Raw genomic sequence first — 12,922 nt, 5'->3', positions numbered from 1 at the left:
ACAGAAGGCAGGACATGCACCAGGCTGTGAAGGGTGGCACCTGACAAGAGGCACTGTCACTACTGGGGCAGTGTCCCTTTGGGGGCAGGGACGAAGCCTCTCGAACCTTCGGCAGCAGCACTGGCAGAGCTCCCTGCTGGAGGCTCCAGCCTCTGGGAGCGCTAAGGCAGGAAGAGACGCTGGTAAACCAAGTCTGGAATGCTCTGAGCAGTACAAGGGCAAAACAGGATTCAGATGGAAAAACAGTGAAGCAGGTCAGATGTAATGAATACAGCTTCTTGGTTCTGCCTTGCCTGCAAGTCATATACTCTTCTCTGTTATCTCTCTAATGTGGCCTAACACAACACAGCGCTTGAATCAGGAATAATGCTTCCTCTAAAAAACCAAAAACAGGGAAAAGGAGGAAGAATGAGAACATTAACTGATAACAAAGGGCTTTTTATTTACAGTTTGTTTACACTTTCCAGGGGAGTTTTGGAGCCTTTTGGAGTTGGGCACAGCATTACATATGAGTGGGAAAGGTTCTTAGTTATCAAACTTTTGGTATATGTTTTATGCTAATCAATTTGTCAGACAAATCATTAAATTCATGTTTTTACTAGATATCTCTTCAGATGACAACAGTGCCAGAAGGGAAACCACAAAATTACTAATGTATGATGAGAACAAAGAATATAAACCTTTTGTTCATAAATTAATCCTATTTCATGCTTTCTCCCTTGAAACATAAGCATCAAGTTAACATGACACTGTTACCTTAGTTTAGACTTATCTGCAGGTATCAAAACTTTCAGTCACAAAAGTATCATAAATGTTTGTTAGAGGCTTTAGAGGTAAGGATGTTTTACATTTTTTAAAATTTGTACAGTTATTACTTTTATTTTTATTATTTTTACTTTTACTTTTATTTTTAAACTTCTTTCTAAAAATATTTCTTTACAACTCACATGAAGAAGCCTATAAGGGCTACATTCCCAAGATTTTCAGGCATTTTTCCCAAATATATGTTCCTCAGCCTAGAACAGCCATCCTCAAAATCCTCTAGCAGTAGCTGCATAATCCTGATATTATAAAAAATTTGTAGGAATCTCATAATCCCTGAGTGCTGTATTTCCATGTGCTCAGAGACTGCTACAGGGAATGCTTTGAAGTGTCTCTACTTTGATCCTTCTGAGCCACTGGGTGACAGGCATGTCAAATCACAACACAGCTTGTCTAACTTCATGAGGGGGTTCTGTACTGCAAATTTTCATTTATGGAACATCCCTTAGTCATGGAAAGCAGTTTGGTTTTACATACATCCCTCATATTCCTATTGTCTTGGGAGATGCCTTGGCTGGATTTGGAGGGGATGGAATTCTTATGAACCCTCACAAAAGAAACTGAGCAAGGAGTTAAGGCAGTTAAGTTATGGATTTTACAGCAGTGTTTAGGAATCCATCTTGCCCAGCTTATGACAAGTGAATTAGATCCCTCCTTAGACTGCCATCTAATCAGAGATGTGAAATTCCTGAGAATTAAATGGTGTTCAGGTGTGCTCTGCTCTGAAACACCTCTCTAATTTTTGGAACCATACTGTGAAAAATCCATAAATCCATAAATCTTATGATCTTCTGAGGAAACAGTTTCCCCAATCAGAATTCTCCACAAGTTCTTTTAAAAGGAGCAGAGAAGAACCCATGAGACATAAACCACCTGCCACTTCTCAGGAGTACAGACAGCAAGGAAAGTCATAGCAGGCAGCTCATTCAGCAGTACTATTGTGCTCTATACTTAAGAAGATACAGAGAACTCTATTTTATACTTTAAAAATATTGTAAGTATGAAGTAGCATTATTATTTCATTGAATCTACTTCATGAAAAATGAAAAGAAAACCTTCTCAGGATTGAAAACTGTCCTCCCTAAAGGTAAATTGGAAGCAAGAGGATGCATGGAAGAAAGTAAAAGAAAGCCAAACTGGTACATTTTTGATAATTCAGATATTGTTATTGAAAAGGACAATGGAGAAAAGATAAGTTGTTGCACAAAACATCTAAGAATTGACAACAAGACTTAATTACCATTACCATTACCATTACCAAGACTTAATTACCATTTGTCTGAGATCATATTCAGACTTTGGGAAAATTTTGAATTACAGAGGTATGCCAGAAAGAATTGTAAAAGAGGAATATAGCCTTGTTACGGAAGGCAAAACAAGGTGTGAAATTGAATTCAAATGAAAGAAAAACTTAATTTCTGCAGGATGGTGAAAAATGAAGGGGTAGCTGATTTAATACAATGGGATGGATTCAGGAGACTCACAATGAGTCTCCTGAATTAATCCCATGGTATTAAAACATCCTGAAACAAAACATCCTGAAAAAGTAGAGAACTGGAAACAGAGAATTAGGGTAAAGTTAGGTGAGGATGAGAAGGGGTGATAGATCAGATACAGAGAGAACATCAGTGTATGCAACAAGAAGTCAGAAACTGAGCAAGTTAAGCATATATTCTAGAGCTCTATAGTTCAGATTACCTCTTCAGATAAACAGCGGTGATTTGGGGATGAGAGAAGTTTCTGCACATATTTCCAGGGCATGAAATTGGCAAGTTTACTAATCTCCTAAGCAGGTGAACCAAGAGTAGCGTAAACAGTTATATAAAAATGTATCTACTATCAGGAAGTAGCCAAGTTGCAATTTGAAATATTATTCAACTTTAAGTTTATTCCGGGTTATTGATAACACTCAGCTCTTTGTATGCAAATGCCAACTCAGAAAATAGCTCAAGCAACAATCAAAGCAAGTCCACAGTTATGAGTCATGTATTTTAAGTCTAGCAAAGGAAACCCAGGCATATTGGGTTTGTTTCAGCTGCTGAATGGAAAACAAAAAAAGGAGCTTCATGCAGAGCATAAACTTAGTCATGATGCCACTCTGTGAACATTTGTAAGCCTTAGCTAATTAGTCCATTCAAAATCCCTGCTGGGAAAACAAGTAATATTCTTCTAGTTTTACAAATGAGGGATTGGAAGGAAAGTGACACTACTTTAAATGTCTTGCCCAAACACATGGAGATTCAGCATGGTGAAGTGTAATTAAAAGTTAAACAGTGAGTAATTCTTACTGCTGAGCTCAGACTATTCTTTTCTGCATTGCCTAAAAGCTTAGCAGTGCATTCAGGACAGCAGTGGAGAGGGGATCTGTAGATGGGAGATCTGCAGCTATTAAAAATGTATGCACAAAAATGAAGCAAAACAAAGGGTAACTGAACCACTCACACTGATATGGATTAGCTATTATTATTACTTGCCTAGCACTGAAAATGTGCTTGACTGCACATTGTATCATCCAAATATATTGTGAGAACTGATTGTACAAAAGAATAAGTTATTTCTGATTATGCAATGCAATCATTTTGACAACATCTCACTAATGTCTATTTCTGTACCAATACAAAGGAAACTGCAAGTTAGCATTAGTGACATTTGCTTCACAGCTGCATGAATAAAATAATTTATTTCAAACAGCAACCCTTATATAACCCCTTAGTGTAACTTTCATTTGCAGCATCATCTCCATCAGCTCTCATTTTCACAATGCTGTGGAAGTCACTATGTAGACTTAGGATACTTCAGAAGCAGTAAACCAGACATGAAAGCTCTGCTGAATATTAGGGTTACTCTTTAAGCTGACTTGTTATTTCACTGAAAATCTCTGAGTGACAGTCACTGTGCCACCTGATACAATGTACTGATAATTATGAATAGGAAAACATGGTCTAGACTCCAGTTATTGAAATATATCACTAATAGCAAACATCTATCTGGAAAATGATTTGTGCTCATGGGAGCTTCTCTTCCTTTCACTTCTGTTCCTTTCATGCCCCCCATAGCCATGAGGTGGAGCTGCTCCAGCTCAGACACAGACTCGGTGGGGAAGTGCAAAGACTACAGCCCTCCCTCTACTCTTACCTGCCTAGTGTGACATGAGATGCTCCTTCATCTTGGTGCAGGAGGGGTTCCCATGGTGATACAGCACCCTCTCCTTCTTTCCACTTTGATTAAGTCTATATTTCTAAATCTCACAAACCTCGCTAGCTGAAACGATGCACGTGACAACAGCAGATGCGTAGTATTGTTGGCAAATCAAGCAGATTGAAATTTAACACTGTGAAAGATATTCAAACACCAATAGAAACTTTTCTGTTGCTGTTAAACTGACCTGTGACTGTGAATAACTGGCTTTGTAACTTTGATTGAAATTCATCAATCCAATTTTCTGGTCCTATGGCAAAACTCACCCTAAAGTTACAGAAATCTATTTTGTTTGGTCTTTGTAAAATGAAAGAAAAAAAGGAAAGTGTAAGGAAGCAGTTTCTGAATTTGCAGTGACAGATATTTTCCTCTGATTTCACACATTTGCAGAAGACAGAAGAGACCTTACCGTAGCTGTCATAAGCCTCTTCACTTGTTCCATGACCATAGTCGTAATATTCAGGCACACTGTAACAGATTCAGATAGCCATGTCACTATCATCATGGGTAACCAACTCAAAACAGAAACACAGCTCACAAAATAAAATTTTGTGATTTTAACACATGATGGCATAGTCCAGCTAGTTTCAGGCATAGGGAATATTCAAAGATATGAGAGATAATGTATCAGTGACAATAAAAGCTATTCAGTACATAACATTTCTTATCTACTCAGCATAAAAACCCAAATTTGATTCTAAACACGTAAACCTGAAGATGTGACAAAGACTGAGAAAAATTCTATCTGCAAAAATGAGGTCTGAAAAAAGACCACTGTATCATTGACTATTGTTAAACTAACAAAAGGGGTTTCATCCTCATTTACCTGTAATTCTAAACATTTACGTGTCACCAAACTCAGTGTGGTTTGTTTTCACAAAGCTGACTGTATTGTATGGTGTTGAAACTGTAAACCACTTAACTTTGCCAAAAACACTGACAGGTTTCTTAAAGAAGCATGTTCCCACTGCCTGTAGAGAGAATTTCGATTCTCCACAGTCTTTTTCCTTACATAGTTATTGGACACCTATGGAAAGTTTTATACAGTGATCAATAAAACACAAATTGAAATAAACTAGGGTCTAGGAGTGCAAAATCACACTTAACAGTCTCAAACTCACTTTTTCACTGTTTTCAAAGTCATAATGACATGCTATCAAAATATTTCAGATAATAGTTACATTCTGATAATCAGCAATTCCAAGCTATTACATGGAGTGAGGATCCAGAAAATTCAGCATCTGAGACATAATTAAATGGAAATGAAATTATCCACATTTTTGCTTCACTACTATTATTATTTATAGTTTGCATTATGTTTTTGGAACCTGGTAGCAAATTCAAGATCAGGCTACTTCTGTTCTCAGATAACAAGTAAGCATACAAGAATCAGTCTTTGCCCAGAAAAATCTGCAAACTTCATGAACTACACAGGAACCCAACAGAAAATATAATATTTTCTCTTTTGATAGCTTTTAGTTGTTGTTACTTTTGCTTCTTTTCCCTGGACACTGCATGAGATAGACTCTTGCAAAATGAACAGAAGCAGGCAAGAAGCTCAATATTGCTATAATTATAACATTATTGCTCAGGCTATTTTCCATATTGGATTATTGTTTTAAAAATATTAGTTTACACTTGACAGAGAAGCTTGGTTGACAGTGGATGGCAAGTAGAAATATTTCAGAAGTGCAGTAGAGATAAACAAGCAATCTGTAACAATTATTTTCTTAAGCTAATTTTAACTTTGTTCACAAACAGCCTGTAATCAGATTTTAATTTCTTGAACTTAATAGATATCCATAACTATTACTGGAATAATTTCTGAGAATGATTCTCTATCTCACTCGAGAACACGGAGTGCATACATCTGATAACTGACAGTCAAGCTGTTTTGACTTGGGTCATGTCACTCCCTGAATGGCTAGGGATAGCTCTCAGTTTTTGGCTACAAATGTTCATTGATTTGTTTTTGTTTTTTTTTTTTTTTTTTTTTTTTTTTGAAAATGAAACTCTAATTGTGTGCATTAATTCAGTAGTTTAGTCAGAAGTCATTCATGTGAGTGAATTACAATGACATCATTATCTCAGAGAGATGAAATTCATTTGCTTAAAGCAGTTGCAGAAAGTGGACATAAGAATAACATGAAGGAAATGAATGAAATTAAGTTGACACTTCAATGAAGACTTTTCCCAATGCCAAATGGAGCTCTATAGGACACAAGCAATGTCAAGACTTCCCAGACAATGGAAACCATCCAGCCGCTTGAAAACTAATTATCTAAATATACAAACTCTCCTGTTGAAATGGTGCAAGAAACAAACAGGAATAATTCATCTTTTAGTTGTAGAGCACAATATTAATTCTGTTCTATTTTGCAACTATTTTAGTAGCCAATTAAATGAAGTTACAGGATTATGTAAGTGAAGCAAAGCACTGCAGCATCAGGGTTAAATCATTTATCCAGTCATAGCTACAAAGCTTATACGTAAGAAATGACTTGCACTGTTCAGAACAGACACATGACAAACCACCCAGCTCTGGCAGACAGCCGTATGAAAAACTACTTTTAGAAGCTGCATTTTGGCATATTGCCTGCTTTCCTGGCTAGAGGAGGGTGTTGGACTAGTGAGTTATGTTAAAAGAAAAGAAATACAAGAACTGCTATCTTCTGCCGGCAGATAAGACGCTAATACTTCTTCCTGATAGGTTTTTGCAAACCTAAGCAGCTGCCTCCAAAGGGGAGCAATCCAAAGGCCAGTAACTTATCAACAGCAATCCTGCTTTTAGTGATCATTGATGAGGGCCTTGAGCTATTTCCCACCAACATAACATCAGCAGCACACAAGACTTGTAAGAGCAGGTAAAAGATTCATTGCTACATTAGTGGTGCCGTACGTTTTTATTTGAGAAAGAAACATACAATCACAGAGATAATAAGGATGTGAGATAAAAATCCTGCAGTGAACATTCTGAACATAAATACATTATCAACAGAATACTAAATTAATACACAGAAATCATAACATAACAAACAATCTGTATTACAACTATAAAAAGGAAGTCATTTGTTACACCCTGGATATTTGATGCCTGTGAGCATAATACTTAACACACTCCTGAACACATATAATTCATAGCATAATGCATGATTGTCATCTTAGTCCTACAACTTTATTTGCCTGAATATAACATCTTTGTCGTAGATTTGAGCCAAAATGGCATTTAAAATTCCTTGCCAACTCATATTGAAAAGTGTTTTGAAGAATATGTGAATAAAACTTACTTCTTACTATGAAATACCAGACTTAAAATCATATTTTGTGGGCTAGACTGCTTATCCATTCATCTGCTTTATTTCAAACCTCTCTGAATAGTCACTATAATCTATTATATGCATTTAGTTGTAGACATTTTCCTCTGTTTTACAGCAAAATAAACAATGGGTGAAATTTATAAAAAATATGTGATAGATTAAGGCTTTACAAACATGATGTTCTTTTTTTTTTAAATTACTGAACTAGAGAGAGAGGTAGTTCCATTTGCATTATGGCCAACTGAGAAGGAAGCAATCAGCAAATGCATTCAGCATAAATAATACTTGTTTATATACTTTTATAGTTCTCAGACTGTTCCTGGAAAATACAGTGATCATGAGCTCTAGAAACCACTGATTCTCCTGGCAGTGCTAATTGGAAACAAAACACCATTATCTATCATTAGCATTCATTACTTTCAAGCAACATGATGTGTAATTTACTTAAAGTACATGCACCCACCTGAAAGCAGGCTGCAAAGCATTTTATAAAGCAGACAGGATTAACTCATTACCAACTTTCAAGCTTTTACTTCACTATACTTTAACACTGTATTTCTGAAACATAGAGGTCTTGATGTACTATGACTTACACTTTGGGAACCTTCTACAGGTAGCACTCATGGAAAAATTTATATACACAGGGGTATGTATTCTAGAAATAGTTTAATTTGGTTTGTATATGAGAAAATCTGATGTTATTTTTCTCTATAAGAAATATTTACAACACAGATGTATGACCCTGTCTTAATTCCTATTTACACTGGAAATCTTCATAATCTACCTATTTATGCTTATTGTTTTTAACTTTTCATTTCGGTTAATGTTTTTGAACATGTTCATTTTAAAGATCTGAAATCAAAGTTTCTTTGAACAGTGATCTGTTCTCTCTCTTCGTGCTGACAGAGCTGGATCAGTTTCCAAAAAAAAACCCCAAACCCAAAGCACAAGATGCTTGTTTTTGAGAGATGAGGGTCCTTTAGTGCCTTCCAAACTGTATTTTCTAGGGCTCCTATGATATGATGAAGGCTCAAGTACAGAGACTGTAACCGTTAAGGCCAACAAAGACTTTTAACCTCTCATTAACTAGGACTTTTTCAAATTGGCATTAGTGCAAAAAAATGAATTCCAGTTTGACTGTGTCAACACCCATGGGAAGCCACACGACTTGCTCAAAAGCCTGTAGAGAATAGCCCTTTAAAGTGGTTTAGGCTGAGAACCACAAACAAAAGTGTTAAGATTGAAGCCACAAAAGCCTGACTCTTGGGTCAACAAGCTACCCAAGGGAAGCGTGATGCTCACCACTCAGAGGTCACTGGGGTTAGGTGCAGGAAAACAGGACATTAATGAATAGGCTGCATTAGCCTTTGACCAACCTCTTCCTGCACCTGCAGGAGGCTGCTGGCAAGAGACCCCGGGTTATCAGTGTTACCATCTGGCTCCCTGGCTGCTCTTACAGCTGCAGTAATTCAAGGCAGCAGAACATTGCAAGAACCGAAGAACACAAGTACTTCTTGTTCCCTTGTGCTCTTTGGTTGTGTGTGGGTTTTTTTGTTTTGTCCTTCCTTTCTCTCTTTTTGTCCTTCAGATTTTTTTTTGGGGGAAGGATGCATCTAAGCTTTTATTCTCAAATGTGGTTGCAGACATACAATGAGCTCTCTAAAGGTACAAGAAAGGTACTAGAAGTACTACCCCTAAAGGTACAAGAAAGAGTATGTTCTTTAAACATCTCTAACGAGTGAATCTGTACAGAAGCATGTTCTGTAGTCTACCCTAAAAGATCCTAAGAAATGGAAAGTCTTTGAGTAAGACCAGTTAATTCAGATTTAGCAGATCATATTTTCCTGTAAAAACATTTTTTTCTTCCCTAATGGTACCTTTAAAGTGGGACAGTATATGTTAGTATAAGAGTACTTTATTGGGAAATGTTTGGGAAGAAGCTGGCCAATTTAGAGGCTTTTGATAAATCACTGGAGCTATAACTCTGCCATTAGATAATGATTAGGCTTCTTTTGTGAAATACATGCATTGATTCAAACTAGAGATTCAGATGAAGTTCCACAGTTCTCACTCATAATGAAATAGGTTAAAAACTTTTACACTAGCTTTTGAAGAAGTAAAAATAACTTGAGATACTTCCATCTTTGTGTTGCAGAGATCAACAATGTGAGAGTGTGCCAATACTGTGCTTTGGGATTGGAAATCTCTGAGGAGGGATTCCCAGCCTTTGACAGTTTGCAATCAGCATCTATACATGCGTACAGATAAACAAACCTTTATCACTCCTTAGAGATATATTCTAGTCAGGGTTAACTTTAGACAAGATTCTTGAGTCAAGCTAATGCCCAGGATAGCTCACAAGGACCCCTAGAAGTGGGATTTAATATTTTAGAAGTGGGATTCAATATTTTAGACAAGTCTCTTTTTCACATCCTCAAATGGATCCTGTGTACTCTTGATCTAAAATGATCTCATTCTTTCCCTATATAATCTCAGTTCAGTAATCCTTGGCATTTCCAACTTCCAACATCAATAAGTGGTACAATCAAATATTCCATTCCTGTGCCAACAGGATGCAGTCTAATGTTACTGCAGTTGTTTTATGTAAGATTCTGTAAAGCTTCTCCCTCCTACACGAGGGAGAGAGCCAGAAGGATTTAACACACAGTTGGCCATGAAAGAAAAGCTGTTTACACAAAGCAGTATACTTCTGCCTGGAAGAGAGGGGAGCAAGATCTGCATTCACATGAATTACAATATATGAATTTTTTACAATATAATATCTCAGAGCAGAAATGTGTGAATAAAGAAATAATCCTTCTAGGAATCTGAAACTTATTGGAACATTCTTACTTAATAAAGCATTGTATCTATAGGGAAGATGACAAATCTTTTGAATATAGGAACTTACAAGATTCAGTCTTAAATCACAAATATAGTCCTTTACTCAATGCTTCTTTAGAACTAATGGAAAAATATGGTGAGCATTTTAGTGGATAAAGTCTACCTTTTTCTAAAAGCTCAATTTTGATTGTATACAATATTTTTAACAGAGGATAATATCGCCATTTTGATACTCATGGATTTATTTAGTACCTTACAACGTGCCTGAAGTTAAACTAGATTCAGCTGCCAACCAGCATTTTTGTGTTTGATTTTGTGCTACTGAAAATATGAATTTAAAACTATTATAAACAATGAAGGCAGTAAAGTAATACAAGCATAGGATTGGAGAGCCAGCATAATTGCAGATGACTTTGGTTTTTGAAGTTTTTGCAAAATGTGAAATACAAACCAATCTGCCATTTAATTTCACATGGCAGTTTCTATTTATCTATTCTACATTTCACTGTGATTTTCTATAGATACAAAATTATGATTAACTATTTCAGCAAATAATACCAAATGTCTGCAGACACAATATTTGCAATGGGAATGATGCAGCATTTTAGGAATCCTAGACAGTTTTAGAGGAAAAACTTTTCTCTAGTTGAAAGTAGTGAAATTTGACTCAACTTTGCTCATTGAATCAAATAAATGAGAAGTGGCATTTGAAAACAGTTTCTGATGATGAATGCCATAAGTAGATTGCTGTGAAGATACATAAAATGTCAAATTCTAGGCTTTCTGCCTTGATTGATTTCAACAGATTGGAAATAAATACAGGGAAATTTTTATTTATGGACAGACGGATATAAGCACATGGCCAAAATGAAATATGACAAAATAGAAACACAATGTACAGTGCTTAAAAAGTGAAATAGTGAGTAGTAGACAAAATAATAATGAATATCTAAGTTTGAAAAAAATCAGTGTAACTATTCTACCTATTGCAGCCTCTACTGTATTTATGTGTCTATGTATTTTACTACATAGTAATATTTTGATAGTGAGACAGAAGTCTGCAAACCTCTGCTTATTATCATCACTAAAACATTTAATTATGTGATAATTACTAATTCAATTAATGATTATTCACAGTCTTGTCTAACCATTGTTTTTAAACTAAGGACAAAATTCTTTCATTTAACTACAGATAGTTCACAACTAATCTGCTGGAATTTTTCAAAAAGCAAGTAGCTGAAAACAGTAGGACTTCTGAATAGAGTTCACCAAGGAACATGTACACCCAGCTGAACCTTATACTGCTGTCTTTACAAGTGTACTAGTTTGTTATTTTACTTGCACCACTGCATTGAGAAACTCATCTTTGGAAACAGTACCTTGATATCTGCAGGTCAATCAAGGATAACCAAGATGAACTGGAGCTCATGCAAATATATCCTGCTGATGGAAATAATTCTTTCAGATACAACTGAATAAAAAGTTGTCTTTTTGTTGAGTTGACTCTTCCTAAGTCATTTTTCAGCATGGCTGTGCACTGCTGTGATTGTACTGTAAGTCACATAAGTGACATGGATTGAACTGTGGTCCATCCCTGTTGTCCTCCTGCATATCAGATCGGAAATAATTAAGTGATTCCCAAAGCTCCTCTACTAGCAGCCCACACAGCAGAAAAAAGAAGCTATAAACACAAGCTTTACAGTAAATAACATGAACTTTGAAATAGAAACAATAACTAGTGAAAACAGTTTCTTTTCAAAGTCAATAACTTGTCATATATTCAACTTCAGTGGCTGAATATGCTCCTGAAATTTTCTGTGGGTATGAGTAATTAGAAGAATGTGGCACCAATTAAAGGCTGAATGGATAGGTGTTACTACAAACACATAGTTACTGGGATAAAACTACATTGATAAGGTCACAGTATCTATTTTCCATAGCAGGATAGTGGACACAGGGAGCATTTTTGTCCTTTTACTTCTGTTCCTAATATTGAGAAGCAGATGCCCAACTGGACTTTGCACGTAACAGCGCAGCTTTAGGTATTATTGTACGTTCTGAATTAAACACAATTCCGTGTGGTGAAAGGTATCAGTCAACTTGAATTTCTCTGCTACTGCACCTTTTTTTCTTCTTCAGTCCTCTAAGAAAATTCCATTTTAGCAATTATCTAACACAATGTTTGTCAGTCTTCAAATCTTGCAAGAACTACTTAGAATTTATTCCAGATATACTAGTGCCATTTTTCTTTATGTTAAAGCTTAGATTCTGTAATATCATTAATATCTTAGAGGGGATATTTGGAGATGACATAGCCTATAACATGCAATTCCAATCAGAAACAGAAGTTTGTTTATCTCCTCAGCAGATGCAGGATGGGTTTGATGTGTGGGTTTGACAGACCAAAAAGAAGTTCTTTGGCCAAAATGATCGGCATACCAGCATGAAATGTCTGCCCAGAGGACTGCTGCCTCTGTAAAAGCATTACATAACTTATTTGCCAAGATTAACAGTAAATATTTTGCCAAGAATTGCTTCAAGGTCCTAAAACTGGGTTACTGTTATTATTATTAGTGAGGCTGGGTGCAGACAGGCACGAGAAATGCTTTTTACCTACGTCATCCTGCAGTCACCGCAAGGATGACAACATGCCATCACAAGGCCTGTACTGCTGTGGGATGGAATCTGTAACAGCAACACTGTGCACTATTTTCATCTGTCTTTTATCACTGAATTATTTA

General features: G+C 36.2%; 1 protein-coding gene across 6 annotated transcripts in view; it reads right to left on the bottom strand.

The window, feature by feature from the left end:
• The window catches only part of KHDRBS2 (KH RNA binding domain containing, signal transduction associated 2), a 386,175-nt gene that overhangs the window by 84,819 nt on the left and 288,434 nt on the right, over positions 1 to 12,922 (bottom strand). For all 6 annotated transcript variants that reach the window (XM_058021284.1, XM_058021282.1, XM_058021283.1 and 3 more), the window contains exon 8: positions 4,430 to 4,488. In XM_058021284.1, coding sequence (XP_057877267.1) covers positions 4,430 to 4,488 — 59 coding nt within the window. The remainder of the gene's footprint in view (positions 1 to 4,429; positions 4,489 to 12,922) is intronic.

Source organism: Melospiza georgiana, chromosome 3 (assembly GCF_028018845.1).
Source record: "Melospiza georgiana isolate bMelGeo1 chromosome 3, bMelGeo1.pri, whole genome shotgun sequence".
Lineage (NCBI taxonomy): Eukaryota > Metazoa > Chordata > Aves > Passeriformes > Passerellidae > Melospiza > Melospiza georgiana.
This window is presented reverse-complemented; position numbering and strand designations above follow the sequence as displayed.